Here is a 21,730-nt window from a genome sequence, read left to right as displayed (position 1 = left end):
AAATGTTTGATAATGTAGAGTCGAATCATTTGGTTCCACCGCCAACGATCTCGCAATGTTCTTTATTATAACCAACACATGAGGCGTATTGCATTACGTGCATGATGTAGTTTTGTTCATGGACACCGTGGAATAAGTGAGCCATTGGTCCGCTGGCGTAGATTACAACATCTTCACCACCATGCGTAGCTTCGTCGAGTGGAACTAATGCGTCTCGCACATACTCTTCGTCCTCTGTAAACACATTTAATAAAAGTTTGGTTATAGGCCTAACTGTACCAGCAAAATGAGTGAAATCCAGGCCACGCGGATTCATACATTTTGCATAAGGGTCGTGTGGTGGACCTAGGCCGGCTATGTAAGTATCTTTATAAAACTCGTCAGACAATTACATCATCATACAATTTACATTAGAATTATAGTATTAATTCAATACGCCTACATTTCTTTTAAGAAATATAAGAACTATAAATAAATTTGTTCTACCTGTATCAACTCTTGTGTTATCTGGCCGGTGACCATACTTTTTGTACGATTCAGATACTTTCTCGCCACCTGGTCCATTTGCATACGCCAATGTGGTATGTGGTAAGTCATCAGATACGTCGTTGTCGTCAATGTTGTTACCTAAATGAGGAAAAACACATTATTGATAGTTTAAAATCATAAGACATTCAACTCTGACCCACTGAAAAACGAGGAAAAGTGACAAAAACAGGTAAACATTTAGATGGTGCAGATGTAATAAAGTGGTTGATTCGTACCTAGAATTGGATGTCCTCTGTCGGGGTAATCACCGCCAAATGATAACGTGTGGCTGTGATCTGCCGTCACTATAATCAATGTGTCCTCTTCACTTGTCATCTCTTTCGCCTTAGCAACAGCCAAATGGAATTGATTCAATTCATTCAATGCATTATACGCCTCTCCTCTGTGATGAGCATGATCAATTCGACCACCTGAAATATCCAAATAATGTTATATTTAAATTATTTTATTTATTTTTTATTCTATTTTCTACAGTTGACAACCAACAGCGATGAAACCGCCACTAACAGGTTATAAATTATTAACATTTCAAAGAATATTGAGGCTTATTAATTTGACTATTGTAATTGTAAAGTTATATAACCAATAAATGATTTGAATAATAGGCCTAATAACTGTCACTCCATGCTGCCAATTAAAAAAAAATTACAGAAGTATAATTAAAAATCTCTCTCTGACATGAGCAATTTTGATATTTTTAATTTTTTAATATCAGTAAAGTATTAATAAAACAAGATCAGATGTAACAATTGTATTTTCTCTGTATACCTTTGAGAAATTTATATTGTATACGTTTCAACTGAGATATATTATTACTCTATGCAAATAATGTTTACCTTCAACCATAAGGAAATATCCCTTTTCATTCTTTTGTAATATCTGAATCGCTTTTTCTGTCATCTCCTCTAACGATGGGTCACCGTCGTATGAAGTGTCTCTCTCTGATTCAAAATTCATATGTGTACGGTCGAATAGTCCTATAAAAAGCAAAGGAAATATTTATATAGGCCTACTGTAGCTCACAAATAATAATATGACTCAAAAGTAAGGCCACATATCTCCCTTACGACACATTTCTCTTAAAAATTATACAATTATAGGATCACGATCTTGTTCCATTTCATTTATTTACGAATTATACGCCACTGTTTCTACTACAAAAGGAACTATGTAGGTCTAAGGTTTAGGCCAAAGTAGGCCTAAGGTTTAGGCCAACGTAGGCCTAAGGTTTACGCCAATGTAGGCCTAAGGTTTAGGCCAATGTAGGCCTAAGGTTTAGGCCAATGTAGGCCTAAGGTTTAGGCCAATGTAGGCCTAAGGTTTAGGCCAATGATTTAGTTCACTTTTGGTTTTCCAGCTTATTGTTGTACCTTTGTATTTTTGTTTTTTAAGACGAATAAGTAAAATGAAACAATTTGTTATTTTCCAAAATACACGTATGTTTGTATTTTATAGTACGTTTTGTCAAACGATCGATAGACCTACTTGGAGATAAAATTACTGTAATCAAAATTTCAACATCAAAATTCCTGTTACAAAATACTATTTTCATAATAACTACATTTCAATCACCACCTTTCAAACTAGCAGATTCTTTTCCTAAAGACGTATACTTTTGAGTTCTTATGATATCAGTTTTTAGTGTAATTGTATACCGGTAACAATAATTTTGGGTATGTAGACCTATGCGCAGTTTTCGAACATTCTTAATAATTGCAAAAAAAATATGTTTAATTGATCATGATATGATTGTATTATTAATGTAAGTCGTAAATAAATTATCAAGTCATATTAAATACTCTTACCAAGCAAATAGTTACTAATGTTGACAAAATCATCAATTCTTATTTTTTAGTTTTATTTAGTGTCTTACCAAGCAAATAATCTATCTTGTCCGTATCAATATCGTCGAATTGGCCTTTATTATAAACATAACGAGTAGTTTCTTCTGGCCGTAGTGCTACCCATTCGTCGATGAGATTTCGATTGTCTGTTCTATATCCATGATGCCCACTGCTTTGAGGATCGCGTGTTGATCTTGGCGTTAATTCACGACGGCCACCTCCCAAAACAACCTAAATGATACAATGGAATACATTAAGTTAGTGTCATATTTGTATCTTCAAGAATATAGATTCATCATGCGTGTTAGAATCGCTTAGAAAACGCCAGCTAATTTACTAACAACCATTAATGTTGACTAATACTCGAGCGCTAATGTAGTAAACGTCCAGCTAATAAGAAACACCAGCAGCTGATGTATTAAAACAAAAAATCAAACCCAGCTAATTTACCATGGTCAACCCTCGTATAGCGGCAAAAGATAAAAAAAATATTCACCTGAATCCCTGTAGCATCTTCCACAAGTTGTAGAGCAATATCTTTGCAGCCTAATGCAGCCTCTGCATCCGGTATGTCGCTGTTATTTTCCCAGTTACGATCTGGAGATTTTGCGTATGCAGCAGCCGGTGTGCCGTGAGTCACACGCGTAGTTGTAACGATCCCAGTCGACTTTTCTACAAATGCACAGATAAAAACGTATTTATTATTGATTGAACACCTTGAATTCCTACAAACCAGAATGCAATATTTATAAATCTTTTACTTTTAAAAAGAAAATCCACCTTGTACTTGCACTCAGTATGTAAACTTAAACAAACCTGCTCTTTGACTTAGATGCAGAATTGAATCCACTGCTGCTGATTCGGTTGATGCACAACTTCCACGCTCTGCGTGATCATCTAGGCCTACCACACCTGCCTTCGTTTTTACGCCGGTTAAAAAAGCACTCGCGGTTCCTGCTGAATCAGCTACTTGTGCATCCGTGTTATAAGTCTGTGCAGTAAAACAATTAAATTAATTTAAAACAACGTTGGTAAACGACGTTTTTGGTGTAAACGACATTATAGTAAACTACCGAATGAGGAAGAACAATTAGAGAACAATCATAATGTCAGATGACATTCGGTAAAAATAATTTTATCCACCAAAGGAACACTTTTGAAGCACTGAGAGGATGAAGCGAATGTATACAATACAAAAGATTTAATTTATTGAATACTGTATCATTTAAGTTGTTCAAAAAAATGTCATCTGGTTCCAAACTAGTATATGTCGGATACAGCTAGTTTTTTTCAATCTTGCAACACCCGTTGCAACTCATAAACGTAAGAGTACAGTATCTTGTACTGGATACAAACAACGTATGTCAAGGTGTATGATTTGAACAACAAATCGTATTAGGCCTACCTATTAAACTCACCTTACTGAATGCTACATGAGGGAACGTCTCCCATGATAGTTGGAATTCTTCACCCGTTTTGCCTGCAAGTTGCCCTACAAAAATTCTTCCTGCTGACACTGTCGATACGCCCATTCCACTCCCAACGAACAATATCATATTTTTTGAAACATTTTGATTAAGAATTTGCGCACGTAACGCCTTCTCCAGCTCATCTTCCGCCAAATCATTCCAATACTTTGAGTATTCATCAGCTGAGAATAAAAATAAAATTGTAAATATCCTATGATATAAACATTATTTTTATTTATTGGAACTGTAAATAAACGAAGAGAAACAAACCACCAGATAACATGTGTGTAATCAGACAATTTTTTTAAAACTCAGAGTTGCCCACTGTTTGTTGTTGGAGACGGTTTTGTTACCGAAGGCTGCCATGAGGCTCAGTGTCACCAATCTTTTGTGATCCTCAGTTGGGCAGCCTCCAGTATATTTAAGGAGTATCTTCAAACGGTGGAAAATCAAGTTGTAACAATAGTTTGACTAGTTTCAATGTAAATGTATACTTATGATTAAAACCGGTAAAATAAACTTCAACTGGGTCTTGGAGAAGTTTAGAGTACCGTAGTACACTGTTTAAAATTGGTAGGGAATTCCACAATTATTCTGCATCTCGTGAGGTAGATTGTCAACAGTCATAGATACGAATCATAGCCTCTTGGCAGCTGCAGAATTGGGTGAGCAAACACAGAGTTTATAAAAAAAAAAAGAGTTTGCTAGTGTAGATCAGACTTTATTTTCAGCTTATTATGAAGATTGAGATAAAGGTCTACTTACAACCGTCTGCAGTCATTCGATGTGCATGGCTCCTCAGATTATGCATTTTTGCCGCTAAAAAAACAAACATTACCAACATTGTTTTTAGAAATAGTATTGATGTAAAATATTGATAATCATTATTTATTCAATATGGATCTCTTTTAAATGAGAATTTGTTATTTTGTAATGTTATAATATAGATGGGAAAGTTATCAACAATAAGCGATCTTGAAATATTATTAGGTATGTATACATACTGGTACAATATTTGCGACTATAGGCTAATTTATTATATTTGAAAAATACATTAAAAAATACAAATATTATATAAATATGTAAGAGGGAAAATGTAAGTATAAAGAAGTATTCATAACTTTCATTAAGTATTAATTAAGTATGTCGCAATACATATATTTTAAATTAGTTTTATACTTCAAATGATTAAGTTAATATTTAGAATTATAACTTATTAAAAAAGAAATAACTTCAATTTATACTCACTTTGAACGTACACGAAACAAAGAGACAATGAAACAACTGAATAAAAATACCGAAACATCTTTATTTCAACACTGGCACTGCGTCCTATCATATCATAGAACAATAATGAACAGTTTACTAGAAATAACACTATTATATAACAGTTGTTGATGAAAGAGGGCGTGTTTTCGCTCTGTATAAAAAAATACGTGTTTATTTCAGGAAGTTCGTAATAACAAAACTTATAATACAGAAGATTAGTAATTTCTGTCATGAAGTAACATAATTAGAATATTCTTCGTTTATTTCCACCTTAGTACGTGCTAACTAAGTCCTGGAATGCGGTAGACCATACCACTCCTTCCATTAAAAATTATGTACACAAATTGTGCACAGTAGTCAGGTCAATAAACCATCTTAACATATTTGATTTTTAATATAAAAATAAATGGAAATTAGAAATTACCTTTTCTGAAACATCTCTTTTCAGGGGACACTCAACTTTTCAGTGAAACAAAATTTACGTTAAGTTATGGGAACACCTCTAGTTTAAAGTGAAACTTAACTAAGATTATGATTCCATTTAAATTTTATCTTCATCTTTTCGTATTATAATTATTATGGAAATAATTAAAATTACAGCGCCAAATATGACACTTAGGCAAGGTTTCTGCGATTCGTAAAGGTAGGCCTACTAACCTGTTGACGTTGGAGATACGTTCAATTCATTTCCAAATGTATGTGACTGCAGGTTCTCTATTATTTTAGAAGAATTTAGTTTTAAGCAGTGTTGTATCTTCTGTTTCTGGTAATACAAAGAAAAACAATAAAAAGACAAAATGGAAGAAATGAGATTTAGAAATTAAGGGAAATTGGTTGAAATTACTGGTTTTTTTTTTTGTCTTTTTATAAGTGATTTTTTTTTGTTTTTGTTTCTTACTGTATTTCGCATCCCGGAAAAACGATTAAAAGGTTAATAACATGAGAACCGGGAACCATAGAAATCACAAAACGGAAAAGCCCGTCCTCGAATGTTCTGTATGACAATCAATTAACGACGACTTCCAGCATGCAACAATCAGTAGTAAACATTTTGTATACGTAAATATAGTGTGGCCTACTGTACAACAAAAATACAATCATAAACTAAATTATAGTAGTGTATAGCTCACTTAACCACACACAAATAGAAAAAAGTATCCTACTTTGAATTTATTTAATTCAAATCATTCAAAGCAAATAATACCACCAATGTGGATTATATCTAATATGTTAATAGTTTATCTGTATTGCTAAGGTCAAGTCTGGGGGTAACTTCATCAAGTATAGATGTCAACAAGTGATAAATGGCCAGTGAGGTGCTATATAATTTATAAAGAACATTCAAATGTGAACAAATTGTATTCTATTACAAACAAAAACTTTACTATGGACTGTTTTGATCATAATTCAATGATTATCTGACGGCGAATTATCTTCTTCCAGACGTGCCTTGGGGTTTGTAATTTGAGCATGACCCGGACGAGTTTACAATATTCCAAAACTGTCAGCCTCTAGAACTATAGCTTCCGCTAGATAGAGCTTCTGAATGAGTAGTTCTGTGGGAATATGCCTGTAGGCCTACTGTAGCTAACAAATTTTAATTAAAATTAGTGTGTTGAAACTATGAGAAATCTTCTGAATTGTATAAAGAGAGCCCTCAATAGTTGAGGGCTGTCTTTTGATTTTCACAGGCGACGCAAGCAAAATGAGCAAATGCACACACGTGGTCTCCACAGGACTCCACATTATTTTTTCGTGTGTCGTGTGTGGTGTACAGCCTGCCTATAAACACGTTTACAAAATGTATAACAACTACACTAATTTATTGTGGCTCTGCTTTTAGGTAAAAGTATATTATAGGCTACATCGCCCGCGTTTCTATTGTTGTTTATGTGCTGGCTAGGCCTAGCTAGGAAGGCTAGCTAGGAGTAGGCTAGGCGGGATAGGCTAGGCCCCAGCCAGACTAGCTTGTGGCTAGTTAGGAATAGGACCGAATAGGCCCAGCAGGACAGGTAGCCTAGGCTAGCTAGGCTAGGTACCTATGCTAGGCCTAGGCTAGGCGGAGAGATTCTCTAGTCGTTCGGGATAGATTTAAGCTAAGACTAGAGCCTAAGCCAGGCAGGGTTAGTTGTTGTAGCATGGTCCATGGATGGGGAGCTATATAAAGTATAAAATTAGTTTATATTTTTTATATAATTTTATAGCTCCATCTATGCTTGTAGGCTTTAGGCCTAGTAGGCCAAGGGTTAAAATTATTTAAAAATCAAGAACACAAGGTTTATTTATCGCAACTGGCTTGAATTCAAGAGGAACGTCATTGCAAAATCCATGATGCCGATGGGATTGGGAAGAGTTTGGGAGCAAACGTCTAGACAGTACAACAATCATGTATGTACGCGTCATGCATTTGCTCCCAAATCCTTCCCGTCATGCGCACACTATTTGCGATAAACCATATTACTAGGGCCTAGGTAGGCCTATACTAACTAAAAACTATTCTATGCCTTTAGTAGGCTAAAATTAGGGTCAATACTAGCTAGAGGCCAAAACAATTCAAATATTTCATTTAAACATAATTTAATTAAAACAGTATTTGTATAACAAATTCTTATTTTAATTTAAATGGACTTATTTTTATACACAGGTTAGAAATTATAAATAAAACTGTATGATGGAGACGACCCCAGCACCAAAGAACCATCGTGAGCGACAAGCAGGGCGCAAAGCAGAAAAGAAAAAGAACAAAAACAAAAAACAAGATGAAAATCTCACAGATCGCCAACGCAACCCAAAGGCGTTTGCCTTCCATTCAGCTGCTAACATGGCAAAGTCTTTTAGACGGTAGAGTACATTTTATTTATCAAACTTGCATTCATCATTTAAATAATTAATAATACTACTAACAAATACTAACTAAATACAATACAAGCATACTATACTGCTTTAAATTTGGTGATATTAAAGTGAATTATAAACTGACAAACACAGAAGAAAATCCAGTTAAAACTGTTAACAATTCCAAGTGATTAACATCTTGCTGCTTACAGATTTTTAGAATGATACAAAAGTATGATAATGTTAATCCGGGTGTCTTTTTTGAATTAGCACCATCTACTGTAACTAGAGGCCACAATTTTAAAATTAAAAAAGATCATAGTAAATCGAAACACAGACAGAAATTCTTTTCAATATCTGCAGTAAATGATTGGAATAGTTTGCCATATCATATAGTAAATGCATCCTCTATAAATAATTTTAAAACCCATCTTGAAACACACTGGAAAACCCACAACCTAAAGTTTGAGCCATATAACCAAGATGTTCAAAGAGGGACTCACAAACCTTAACAGGTTTATAGTCTAAATGTCAAGGTAAAACATTAGAGTTAACCCCAACCAATTTATAACTGCATTTTTTTAAACTGGAAAATTACTGTATAAAGTGGACATTGGACAACATTTCAAAATATTTATTTCTTGAAATTGTAAATTTTTAGGTCTGCAGAATTTATATCTCTTTTTATACTGCAATGTAAATGTTGCGGAGAGGAATCAATAAAATGTAGCGTATGAATCCAGTATTATTGTTTGCATTTGAATAAATATGTATGAATTGAATTATTATAACAGAAACATGGACTTGCAGTCAAAGCGGCACCATATACCACTGGTTGACAGAATGCCCCTTGAGCCACCACCTGTTGTTATCGCTGTTGTTGGTCCCCCAAAAGTTGGCAAGTCCACACTCATCCGGTGCTTGATACGAAACTATACACGGCAAAATTTGGTCACGATACAAGGACCTGTTACAATAGTTTCAGGTAATTTATATTACTCAAAATATAATATAAAAACTACAAACAGTTTTGGAAAATCACTGGCATATTTACAGATTCCTCCAGCAAACTGAATTGCATCACATTTCAGTTTGGAGAACCCTATGCTATTGGTTATCATGCCAAAAGGAATGATTTCTTTAGTCCCAAATGCAACAGGAGTCCTTTATAATTCTGCCATATTTTGATTTCAATTATCCCTTTTTGTATTTGCTAACAAAGTATGTTGCTCTGATTTCAGGAAAGAAACGTCGCTTAACATTTATAGAGTGCAATAATGATGTTAATAGTATGATTGACCTCGCAAAAATTGCTGACCTGGTAAGTGCAAAAATGAATTAGAGTAATGTGTGATGCAGGTTGCTGTAAACAGACTGATACTATACTGATTATCACTAGACATGATGCTGTATGTGTGTGCTACATACCAAACTAAGTTTGCATTTAATTTAAACAGGTCTTATTATTGGTTGATGCCAGTTTTGGATTTGAGATGGAAGTGTTCGAGTTTCTAAACATTGTTCAGATTCATGGATTTCCCAAGATCATGGGAGTGTTGACTCATTTAGACCAACTGAAAAATAATAAAACATTAAAAAAGACAAAGAAACGATTAAAGAACAGATTTTGGACAGAAATATACCAGGTAATTTTATGTTTGATTTGTATTGTTTTTCTCATTGTTGTACTTATTAAAGCTGGTTTATTATTTATTGTGTATTGTATAAAATAAATGTTAATATAGCTAAAAAAATGTACTTTAAAACATCCTAATAAAATTCCAGTCATTTTGATACATACCCCATTACTCTATTTTGTCTTTAGTTTAACAAAAATTAACCTCAGGGTCGGGAATGTTTTTTTAAATCAAGAGGTAGAAATTATGTTTTATATAATTTCATATAATATTTTTGTCTATTTTTATACTTATTTAGTCTTGTTTTTTTTTAATTCTTCACAATAGGTAATAATAAATATAAGATTTGCGCACATATCCTGAAGGCATCTGCGGAAAACTAATCCATAAACCTAAAAAACTACTATAGAAATAAACCCACATAACTGCATTTCGTTTACCAGTAATTTAAGGTACAGAGACCAGCTTGTACATAACTCACAGGTGTTCTCAGTTATGTGATGAGCATCTAAATAGTAATAAACTCCCAAAAGTTTTTAATTTAGTTTTGGATATATTTATGTACAGGGTGCTAAGTTATTCTATTTATCTGGGATGGTTCACAGTGACTACCAGCAACGCGAGATCCACAACCTGGGACGATTCATCTCTGTAATGAAGTTTAGACCACTTGTCTGGCGGACAACCCATCCATACATCCTGGCAGACAGGTGAGCATTGATAATTTTATATTAAGCCAGGTTAGTGTCTAGATTATAGTCGAGACTATATAGGTTAGGATCTACAAAATAGTTAAAAATTATAATCTCATGATGACATTTTGATTAATTTTAAAGACAATTATTCCAATCAATGAGGATAAAAATTACACAGAGAATTTAAATATTCTGTGAATTAATTTTTCCCTATTAGTCTGAGATTGGATGTAAAGCATAATATCATCATTGTCTTTTATTAGATTTAATTTTCTCCCTATTCCAAGAGGTTCTGAAAATTGTTCCATGCTCCCACACCATTTCTCCACTTCTTCCTGTCTTTTGCCTCATCATGTTCCTCTAACTGATTTGCCACTCTCTATTATTCAACATAAATAACAATACCTAAATCCAAAATAACATGATAATAAAATGAATGATAGTCAAATTTATACAAACATTTTGTGTGGTGGGCATCACTGTTGATTCTATTTAATACATGTCGTGTGCATCATATTTCTCTAAACCGATCCTTTCGATTTTTTTTCTGTACCACCTTTGCTCATCCTTCAACTAACTGGTACATCTTCATCTTTTCCAAGAGCATGTCCATCTATCTAAAGATCCTCATAACAATTTTCATAACTTTCACAATAATATCAATATGGATTGTGCCGACACCAAGTACGAAATTACGCTTTAAAAAATAATTATCTGTTTTTATTCCTTTGTTATTTAGGATGGAAGATTTAACCGACCCAGAGGAGGTACGACAGAAACCAAATTGTGATCGTACTGTCAGTTTCTATGGTTACGTCAGAGGCACGCCCCTTAAAAATGGAAGCAACATACACATAGCAGGTATATGAAGGATTATTACTGTATATTCTATCTATGGAAAAGTTATTAAAATTATAGAGTATGCAACTTGTATTTTTACAACTTTATTTCATGTTTTTCTTTCTGATATTAATATCTTACGACTACAGACATATATATTGTAACAATGTAAATATTTATATATTGCTGAATAATTGTGAGAAACTTTGTTAGGTCTGAAAATGTTTCAATATGTAACTAATAAATAAATATACAAATAATGATTATGAGTGGAATAGGGAGAATAATTTGAATCATTAAAAGCTTGATTATTCATTGACTATTTCAGTCTGAAAATATTTACATTTTTGCTTGCCAGGTTGTGGAGATTTTAACGTGAAGGATGTCAGTTACCTTCCTGATCCGTGCCCTCTTCCGGACAAGGAAAAGAAACGATCGTTAAATCAAAAAGAACGTCTTATCTATGCCCCTTTGTCTGGAGTGGGTGGAATTGTCTATGATAAAGATGTTGTCTACATAGACTTGGGAAACAAGGCGCCTCACAGCCAAGTTCAGGTACAGTAATATATGTATACTGTAGTTTTAATTTTTAACATCTGTTTTCAATATTATTAACTTCATACTAAAGAATATTTAACAGATTTTCCAATCGATGATGACAAAATTAACTTTGAGAATGTTTTAACATTCTATGAAGTTTGTTTCCCTATTAGCCTGAGATTGGATATCAATTTTTAATTTTCAATTAATATACAATGTATCAAATACAATAGAACACCTATTAAGGAGACGGTGTTTGGGCCCAACAAAGTGTTCCCTTGATAGTGTTGTCTGTAGTGGTAAAACATACATTTTCCCACTAACAAATTAGAGCTGACCCCTAAATAGAGGTGTCCCCAAAATAGAGTTGTCCCCAAAACAGAGGTGTCTCCAAAAATAGAGGTGTCCCCAAAACAGAGGTTTTCCATATTATATTACACTGCTAGTGAAAATGGAAAGATAATTTGAATTTATGTGTGATCTAGACCCAAATTATAATTGCACTATACATTAAAGGACAAATCATTTTTGCTTGATATCAGAATTTAATTATATTATAGGTTCTTTCTTTCCAATTTTTTCATTATCTACTTAATACATAGGAAGAGCAACGGCCATCGAATGAACTTGTCACAAACCTAATAGGTACCCAGCAGACTGTAGATGCTAAGATGGCAGTCAGTAAATTAGCGTACTTCCCAGAATCCACTCCTATTGCATCAGAGGAAGTCTCAACTGGTTTTCCAATCAGAATGCCAGAAGAGGAAGTTGTGAGCGAGGGAGGAAGGGTCCGAAGGAGGGCGGTATTTGGAGATGAGGACGTTAACAATGATGAAGATTCTGGTAACGAATCAGAAGATGAGGTTGGTATTTATTAGATAGAAATATGAAATGCGAAATAAAAACAAATTGGTAACTTTAGTGAATTAATAAGAACTTCCAGTCAATGATGATAGCATTCTTTGAAATGTGAACACATTTTATGATATTTTATTTCCCTATTAGTCTGAGATTGGATATGTACAAATAAAAAATAATGTCTATAATTACTAGAATTTTATTTATCAGAATGTATTATGTTTATAGTATATCTGGCACTTTTTTCAGGGTCAAGATTCAGATAATGATATGGCAGACGAAGATGAACCAGAGCTAGAAAAATCCCGGCAATCTGAGTCATCAACTTCGAAAAACAAAAGACAAAAAGTTGTAAGTTTTCTTGATGCGATTTTAAATGTTTTAAACCACTAATGCCCATGTGATTGCAGAAAATATAAAATCATTACAGTGATTTATTTCATTGAATTACTATACTTTCACAATATTGTACTCTGCTAAATATAAAAGATAAGATACCCTAATAATAATATATTGTTTATATACTAACATGCAGATAAACATTTATTCTAAATACCAGTTTTATGATGACATCATGAACATTGAGATTGAACTTTCAACTCTGTGAATGTTTTCCCTATTAGTCTGAAGCTGGTTGAAACATTATGTTTGTCTGAGAGTGCCATTTGATAGAATGTGTTTGCATCATCTATAACCATGGTTAGGCCTATCAAGCTCTCGACTCTCACCTAAATTTACCTGAACAGTACAATAATAGTTTAGTATATCAATCAATGGTAACAGTTATTTACAATATGTTGATGTTTTAAATAATTTTTTTTAGGATGTAGAAGAATTGGTTTTTGTAGATAGTGATGATGAAGATGATGATGAATTTGCTAACAACTCCGGAGCTCTTAAAAATTTGCAAGTCAAGAGTGATGATGAAGAAGAATCGGATGAAGACAGTGATATGGAGAAACAGTTGGAAAAAGAAAAAAACAAACGGAAAAGGAAACTGAATGTAAATCAGGATGAGCTAAGGACGTTTAGTAAAAAAAAAATGAGAAAAGGGAAAGATAAAATAAAATCTGTAAAAGATAATAGATCAAAGGAAGAACATAAAAAGATAAATATAACAAAAGCAGAAGAGGAGGATGAAGATGATACAGATAGTGAAGATGATATTGAAGATAGAGAGATAAAAGAAGGAATAGAAGCTGAAGAAATTGATGGTGAAGGAATGGATTCTGAAGAAGGAAGTTTGAACGAATTTGGTACAGGTAATAATTATGTTAATTACCTTATATATTTATGAAGATAATTTTTTTAAATTTGTCTTTCAAAACTCAACAAGAGTCTGTCTTTAAAGGGTTGTAGATCAGGGATTGTAAATGTATCATTATATTATCGTGTATTATACAGATATTGCCTGCTTAGAGGTTAAATATAAGATTTGACATTCTCGAAGGAATGATATTTTGTTCGAGGGAATATATTTCCAAAGCGTGTAGCGCTGAGGATACGATCTACAGCAGTAGTCATGTGATGCAGTTTCAACCAATCTTGTTCACGTATTTACATAGGCTATGTAATGTTATGGAAATAAATAGAAATTGAATTAAATAAATCAAAGTGACATTTATTTACTTCAAAAACAGTTAACAAGATGTAGGTAAAAAATATTAACGATAACAGTTAAAGAAACCATTTAAATAAAAAGCAGAATGCTTGTGGTAGACATGCCTATGACTAACATTGCTATATTTTGTACTATCATAGGTCACCTACGATGGAAAGATGACATGGTTCAACGAGCAGCAGACGCTTTCCTTCAACGTCAGAAGGACACCCCCAACCTAAGGAAATTGGTGTATGGTGTTGGTGAGTATGCTTGATTAGTACATTGTGCATCTCTACAATAATAGTGGTTTTGTGTTCATAGTCAATGAGGAATAATATTTATAATGAGATTGTGTAACAACCAATCAATGAAGCTTATATCTCGTTAAACTGAGACTAACCTGAACACATGCTCATGACCACTTTGTTAGTGCTATTGACATTCATATGTACTTTGATATACTGACCTCTGCTGAGCTTATTACCTGTAAATTTCAAGCATACATCCATCTCATTTTGTTAACCATGAACAAACTACACTACATGTTTATATAGAGCCAGAGATCTTGTACTAGTGGTATTGTCCATTCTAGCCTACCTTGCTCAATGGTTAGAGCTTTGTAGCTCACCAAGCAAATGGAATGGCTTGCCCAATATGGTGTTTACTGGACCATCTATGTAGAACCAAGGAAATCTAACAAGATGCTGTGCTCCGGAGATCAAAGGGTTTGTCTGTGGCGACTGCGACACGATCAGTTCCACACCCTTAACAGACACTGCGCACCGTGGAGAATATGCACATAGTAGTAACAGTACTGTTAATATATGTCGCAGCCAGTCATAAGATCAAAGGACTGTTACAAGTTCCTATCTTGGCAAGGGAAGCTCAGTGTCCTGTTGTTAGATTGCCTTGGTAGAACTGTTGTGATACTTTGTTTGTACTTTATTTGTAGACGATACAGAAAATGATTCTGATGATGAGGAAGAGCTGGGTGGATTGTTTACAGTTTCAAGAAAATCTACTGATGAAAAGAAACAACGTAAAGGAATGAATGATTTTGATAGTTCAGTCTTCCCAGTAGACGTAGTTAGAGATTGGACCAATGAAGAGGTTTTTAAATGTTTAATTTCATTTTCTGTTTTGTCGTTACATAGAAAAAATAAGAGACATATAATAGATGCACAAAATGATGTTTTTTTTATAATAATACATTATTGACATACACTATATAAAGACAATATACAGTAAATAAAGAGTAATACAAATTTGAAATATAGACAAATAAAACAGACAAGTAAAAAGAAAGAATACCAGTTAATGATGACATCATGAACATTGAGATTGAACTTTCAACTCTATGATTGTTTTCCCTATTAGTCTGAAACTGGTTAAAAAGTGTCTGTTAAATCTTCATTTAATTTTATAAAGCAGATTCTACTAATCTTTTAACTATGACATGTTGGCGATGTTGTACTTCAAAAGCAGTACAGTATAAAAAAAATATATTCCAAATGCAAAAAGATTTTTTTTTTCATACACAAAAAAAAAGTACTATTGAATGACCGTTCAATAGTGCATACTATTGCATGGCATGTGACCCATAATCGTCTACTTAAATGGCAGGAATTTATTTAGGTGTTGTATAATAGAATTTGGTATGCATAATGAAACAAGTAAAGTTGCTGCAAGTGGTGGATTTGTTTCTGCTGCTGTTTTTTTTTTGTATTACCAAACACATAATTTACACATTTTCTTAATATAGCTGAAGGAGATGATTGCTGATTGTTTTGTTACTGGCAAATGGTCTGCAGATGAAGATGCCAAGACCTTGCTGGATCAAGATGGCAAGTAGACTAGTCAAATGTTGTTGATCCACTGTACATACATTCGCAAAATATGCAGCATAAATCACCCTGTGCATGAATATACAAATATTGAATAAGTGAAATAGTACAAATAATTTCATGAAGTGAAAGATGAAATATAACACATTTTCATCTTTTACCAAATTAAATTATTTGTAACATTTAACGAATATAAAACATTCATTATTTGTTTTTTTTTAGAGAAGTAGGCCAAGGCCTAAACCATTTGAACAAAGATGAACAAACAAAACAAAATTGTAATACTCGATTTACATTAAAAGACACAAATGAATGTGCTACATTTGTTTTATGTTACTAACGTCCAATCAAAAGACAGGAACCTGCTGTAATTATGTGAAAAACTGATTGAGAAATTGATGTATTTTTTACTTTAAATTATTTAGATGAGGTTTATGGAGACTTTGAAGATTTAGAGACTGGTATTATTCACAAAGCAAAAACAACGGAAGATGATGATGATGATGATGAAGAAGAAAATGATGATGGTGATGACAAGAAAGAGGATGGGGAAGAAGACCAGAAGAAAGAAATGACAAAGCGGGAGAAGTTTTTGGAAAAGAAGAGAAAGCTTAAGGAAGCTTTTGATGCTGCATACGATAATGCAGATGGCGGGTCATCGTACTATGATGATCTGAAACAACAGATGAACCAACAAGCAGAGGTGTGTACATTATACAACATTGCTATTTCTATTGAGAGGAGTACTTTAAATGTAGTATTGTAAATATGGCAGTAAAAAGGCAAATTTACACAGATGAGCAGAAAAATACCTAGCTTGTCATACGTATGATCTGTATCTATCCTGAGCAGGTTTCATTTCAACTGCCCGGTCGTTCCACATTCTGTGTAAATGGTCATCAGAAATAACATGGTTTGCATATTTTTGTTCCCTGCTGTAAAATGGCCTTAACTGTACTCTCATAAATGATTTCTTGAATTGATTAACCTCATAATGGCTTGAATATACTAACATGTATAATACCACCAATTACGAGTGAGAATCAATATCATAAAGCATTTCATGAAAATGCATCTTAAAATTTACGTGACGTGTTTCGAGATTTCTATACTCATCATCAGAACTGTAATCAATCAATCAGTAATTATTTACCTACTACACAGTTGTATATAAATAAACACAGTTGTATATAAATAAGGCAATAATTAGCATAATAAAGAATGAGGTAAGCGGAAAACAATCATATTGCAAGCGTGATGCCTAAGTTATAAGATACTATATTGAAAATGGCATTTCCTACTGTAGTGTACTTCAAGTGAAGTTTTACAAAGAGTAAAGTATTCCCACAAATTAACATCGAATAAGTAAGAAAAAAATCTGTCTAGCTCGCATCAGAAATCAAAAACATCCCAACAATTTTTCAAGATTTATTTGTTTTGTTTGCAGTTGAATCGCAAAGAGTTTGAAGATATGGATGATGATATTAGAACACAGTACGAAGGCTTTCGGCCAGGAATGTATGTGCGTGTTGAGGTGAGTATTACATCCTATATTCACATTTTCACTTTGTACACTTTTTTCCACAATTACAATATTCATGTTAATTATTTAAACAAAAATATTTTAATAAATATCAAACATGTAAATGACCTACCTTGACCTAAGCCGTCCACACCGTCTGAGAGACTTGTGATGGCTTCTGTTTCACAACCTCTTGCCAGATCCTCCTATCTTGTGATGTTCTAGTTGCACTTGTTAGGGATCCTTGGTTTCTTGATGTGCAGTCTGCCTTCACACAGTCTAACCATTTCTTGGCCGGTCTCCCTCCTTGACTATTTCAACAATTTCAATATTGACAACTGCACCTAAAAGTAAATTTGCGTATACATGTAAATAGCTGTGGAAAAAAAAGAATATCTTTATGTTGTAATTAGTCAATGATGAACAAAAAAGTTAAACCTGACTTTGTATTAACAACCATCAATGGAGCTTATCTCGTTAACCTGAGACTAATTTCAGCATCAAGTTCGCTTTCCTTGGCTTGTCCTTGTAAAAGTCAGAATAATCTAATTTTGTAATTACCACTTTTAGGTGGCTAACATGCCATGTGAATTTGTGAACAATTTTGATCCTGCATATCCCATGGTCATTGGTGGACTACTAAGTAGTGAGGAGAATATTGGCTATGTACAGGTATTTTTATTGTTTCACTTTTTTATGTTTAAAGTGCAGTATGGAGAGCCAATTCGATAGTGTTTAGCACTCATGGCAATCCTCAGGGTACTGCACCGCTGTCATGTTTAGACATTGTTATTTGTGCCTGAAAATTGAATAAAATAACAATTAAAAAAAATTTAATAAATTAATTAAAATGAACTTTGAACTTTGAAATTATAATTACTAGTCTATCGATGATGTTTATTAAAAGTTGATAGGACTGAAGATGTCAATTTTTTTACAGTGTAGACATCCTTACTCAGCTGAGATAGACTAGAAATATTTATTTATTTAATATATGAATGTTTATTTGAAGGGGAAGTTAAGGTTTAGAATTTCTTATTGTTTAATATGAAATGTAACCTGTAATCTCCCTTTAAGAAAATTCCATGAAGTAATGTAGATATTTGTTGTTTTAAACACATTTTTAAAATGTCTTCCTCTTACAGATGCGAATAAAGAAACATCGTTGGTATCCAAAGATTCTCAAGACTCGTGACCCTTTAATTTTCTCATTAGGATGGCGTCGTTTTCAGACTATTCCATTATTTTCAATCGAGGATCACAACGGTCGACGGCGTTTGTTGAAGTACACCCCTGAACATATGCACTGCATGGCAACCATCTGGGGTATGTTTCTTGCCTATTTACTACAGCTACTTTTATATTGTATAGGACAATGTCTATTTGGAGATGGGTAATATATTTAATATACAGCTAGTCCTAAAAAATAACCTCATCTGCATTCAGTGGGTGGGCGACTAGCATATTGTATAGGACAATGTCTTTATTTGGAGATGGGTAATATATTTACTATACAGCTAGTCCTAAAAAATAACCCTATCTGCATTCAGTGGGTGGGCGACTAGCATATTGTATAGGACAATGTCTATTTGGAGATGGGTAATATATTGTATAGGCTGGACAATGTCTATTTGGAGATGGGTAATATATTTACTACACCCAGTCCTAAAAAATAACCCCATCTGCATTCAGTGGGTGGGCGACTAGCATATTGTATAGGACAATGTCTATTTGGAGATGGGTAATATATTTACTATACAGCCAGTCCTAAAAAATAACCCCATCTGCATTCAGTGGGTGGGCGACTAGCACAATGCAATTTCTTAAATTTGATATTCTTTCAGTCAATGAGAAAAAACATTAAAACCTAGAATGTAAATTGCATTCATTGAGGCTTATCTCGTTAACCTGAGACTGGTAGAAAATGAAGTATTTATTCCTTTCTAAACACTACTCAGCACAATTCTCCATGGGGCCACCCTGTATAATTCTATAAAATACAACATAGCCCCACTACGAGCAATGTTCACTTTTCTATCAAAAAATACATCATTTTTATTTCATTTATTTCACTTTACTTATAACTTAAATACAGTGGAGGAGCCTAAATGAAAACATAGCTTGTAATGAATACACACCTCAAAACAAACAAATAATAAATACTATTTCATAATTAGGAACTCCAAAAACAACAACAGATTTTATATATTAATGATTTTTTTAATGAGTCAAAAAATAAAACACATGATGTAGAGTACATAAATTATTTAAAGATGTATTGTCCCCCAAAAACATGAAAAATGAAGTTTAATAAAATTAGAGTTTAAATAGGTAATTTTGCAGTTTTAATAAATATACATGTCTATTAAATCATCAGTTCATTTATAAAGAGACAAAAGAAAAAAAAATGTTAAAACCAAAATCCATTATCTTTAAATTACTTTTTTTTTCAGGTAAATATTTTTTTTTTTCATCCAGTTTTTGGTCACAGTGGATAACTATTATGTGATATTAAAATGGAATATTCAACAAGTTTGAAAAAGAAAATCTTTTAAGATAATTTATTTAAGATAAGATAAATAAAAATATGTAAATAATAAAATAAATTACTATTTCTATTTTCCAATTATTTGCACTTCACAGGACCAATCACCCCGCAAGGAACAGGTTTCTTGGCATTACAAACAGTTGCTGGTAGAATGGTATGTAAACAGACCTGACAATCAAGACTGTACAATTGTCTTATCATATGCAATCAATGATGTTTAAAAAAAAAAGTTGATAGGACTGAATATTTATGTGGACATTATTATTCAGCTGAGATTGCTAACAGATCAATTATTTGCATTGGTTACCATTAGATTCTGATTTTTAGGGATCCAACGCAATGAGTACAAACATTCAATTACCAAATTTTGAAGCCCTTTTATGTAAAATTTCATTAAAAACTGTGGTCATGCGGTTTTATTGCTAGCACCAGGCTGGAAGATAAGGAGTATGGGGTTTGCCCCAGCAAACAACATTATGTAATAAGGCTGACACGGTTTTGCCGGTAGAAAAACCTTTTCTTGTACAAAATTAGCTTGTGCGCACTTTGAAAATTCCGACTCGTGTTTTTAAATGATTAGAGGGAAACCCCAGTCTACTATACCATCAATAGGTGTCTCAAAATGTGTAATCTTTGATATCCCCTTTAACTAATATACTATTTCAACCTTTTGATGAATCTGTATTTGTTCTAGCCTGGCTTTCGTATAGCTGCGACTGGAGCTGTCACCGACATTGACAAATCACTACACATTGTAAAGAAGTTGAAACTGATTGGTACACCAATCAAGATTCACAAGAACACTGCATTTATTAAGGTTGGTTATTAATTAGTCTTATTGTTGTCCTAGGATTTTTGAAAGTAAGTTAAAATTGGGTTGGTCCCACCCAATATATCTCATAGTGTCTGTAACTGGGTAGATTACAATAATTAGCCAGTAAGCTTTTCTAATTAAATTCATAGAATTATATAAAGCTGTGTTTGGACGTTAAAACTTTATATGTGTTATCAGTGCTCGATCGGATGATGAACAATTTACACGTGTAAACTAACGAAAAATACCCAGCAGGGTCATATTTCATGCATCTTTTTACACTATTATGGTAAAATTGCTCCTTATCTTGCGGTTAATCAGCTTGCGGTTTAAGGTGTAATTGAAAAATCCCCCTTATAGGTGGATTTTTTAAACAGCAAGTTTATCTCAAAATTTACACCACATGCAACCATTACAAGTGTAAATTTGTTCCGTCCGAACAGGCTCTAAAATTTATAGTGTTTAAATCTTAGGGTCAAATGTCACAAAATTCGGACTGGATTCATGATCTATTCAACATATTATCTCTAGTTTTTTCTAATTTTCAAATTTTTATTTTCTTTAGGGAATGTTTAACACAACATTAGAGGTGGCAAGATTTGAGGGTGCTTCAGTCAAAACGGTTAGCGGCATTAGAGGGCAGATCAAGAAAGCTATAAAGACACCTGAGGGCGCTTTCCGTGCTTCATTTGAAGACAAAATTCTTAAAAGTGGTATGCAATAGTATTGAAGTTTTCCATTAATAGTGCTTTAATTCAGTTATTATTATTTAAACCATGTTAAAGCCTTAATACAGTCAACTCTCCCAATACCTACACCTTTGGGCTGGCCTAATATGTCTGGTTTTCAGGAAAGTCTGGTAT

General features: G+C 33.3%; 2 protein-coding genes across 4 annotated transcripts in view; one reads left to right on the top strand and one right to left on the bottom strand.

The window, feature by feature from the left end:
• On the bottom strand, positions 1–5,189 carry LOC140043528 (alkaline phosphatase-like). Its single transcript, XM_072088052.1, has 10 exons — positions 5,111–5,189; positions 4,628–4,681; positions 3,812–4,044; positions 3,210–3,384; positions 2,890–3,065; positions 2,423–2,624; positions 1,386–1,526; positions 765–959; positions 487–627; positions 1–234 (listed from the first exon to the last, which is right to left on the bottom strand). Exons 1-10 carry the CDS (start codon positions 5,166–5,168, stop codon positions 26–28), a joined length of 1,584 nt encoding a protein of 527 aa, XP_071944153.1. The 5' UTR covers positions 5,169–5,189; the 3' UTR covers positions 1–25.
• A 1,638-nt stretch (positions 5,190–6,827) lies between these two features.
• The window catches only part of LOC140044782 (ribosome biogenesis protein BMS1 homolog), a 38,299-nt gene continuing 23,396 nt past the window's right edge, over positions 6,828–21,730 (top strand). For all 3 annotated transcript variants that reach the window (XR_011844494.1, XM_072089439.1, XM_072089437.1), the window contains exons 1-21: positions 6,828–6,974; positions 7,776–7,972; positions 8,761–8,951; positions 9,208–9,287; positions 9,424–9,612; positions 10,171–10,313; positions 11,038–11,159; positions 11,497–11,693; positions 12,281–12,541; positions 12,786–12,887; positions 13,360–13,798; positions 14,298–14,399; positions 15,092–15,249; positions 15,902–15,983; positions 16,409–16,686; positions 17,431–17,517; positions 18,076–18,177; positions 18,651–18,831; positions 20,149–20,207; positions 20,748–20,870; positions 21,433–21,580. Coding sequence is in view for 2 of the 3 variants with exons in the window: in XM_072089439.1 (XP_071945540.1) it covers positions 7,800–7,972; positions 8,761–8,951; positions 9,208–9,287; positions 9,424–9,612; positions 10,171–10,313; positions 11,038–11,159; positions 11,497–11,693; positions 12,281–12,541; positions 12,786–12,887; positions 13,360–13,798; positions 14,298–14,399; positions 15,092–15,249; positions 15,902–15,983; positions 16,409–16,686; positions 17,431–17,517; positions 18,076–18,177; positions 18,651–18,831; positions 20,149–20,207; positions 20,748–20,870; positions 21,433–21,580 (3,217 nt within the window). In the remaining variant the exon portion in view is untranslated. The remainder of the gene's footprint in view (positions 6,975–7,775; positions 7,973–8,760; positions 8,952–9,207; positions 9,288–9,423; positions 9,613–10,170; positions 10,314–11,037; positions 11,160–11,496; positions 11,694–12,280; positions 12,542–12,785; positions 12,888–13,359; positions 13,799–14,297; positions 14,400–15,091; positions 15,250–15,901; positions 15,984–16,408; positions 16,687–17,430; positions 17,518–18,075; positions 18,178–18,650; positions 18,832–20,148; positions 20,208–20,747; positions 20,871–21,432; positions 21,581–21,730) is intronic.

The sequence above is a fragment of the Antedon mediterranea genome, chromosome 3 (genome assembly GCF_964355755.1).
Source record: "Antedon mediterranea chromosome 3, ecAntMedi1.1, whole genome shotgun sequence".
Lineage (NCBI taxonomy): Eukaryota > Metazoa > Echinodermata > Crinoidea > Comatulida > Antedonidae > Antedon > Antedon mediterranea.
This window is presented reverse-complemented; position numbering and strand designations above follow the sequence as displayed.

Bases quoted from the DNA above. Each gene is read 5' to 3' on its own strand.
- LOC140043528 (XM_072088052.1), bottom strand. From the start codon at position 5,168: ATGTTTCGGTATTTTTATTCAGTTGTTTCATTGTCTCTTTGTTTCGTG. The intron at 3,385-3,811 runs GTGAGTTTAATA...TTTACTGCACAG, and splicing joins CTCATGTAGCATTCAGTAAG to ACTTATAACACGGATGCACA. The intron at 235-486 runs GTAGAACAAATT...ATGTGTTTACAG, and splicing joins TAACACAAGAGTTGATACAG to AGGACGAAGAGTATGTGCGA.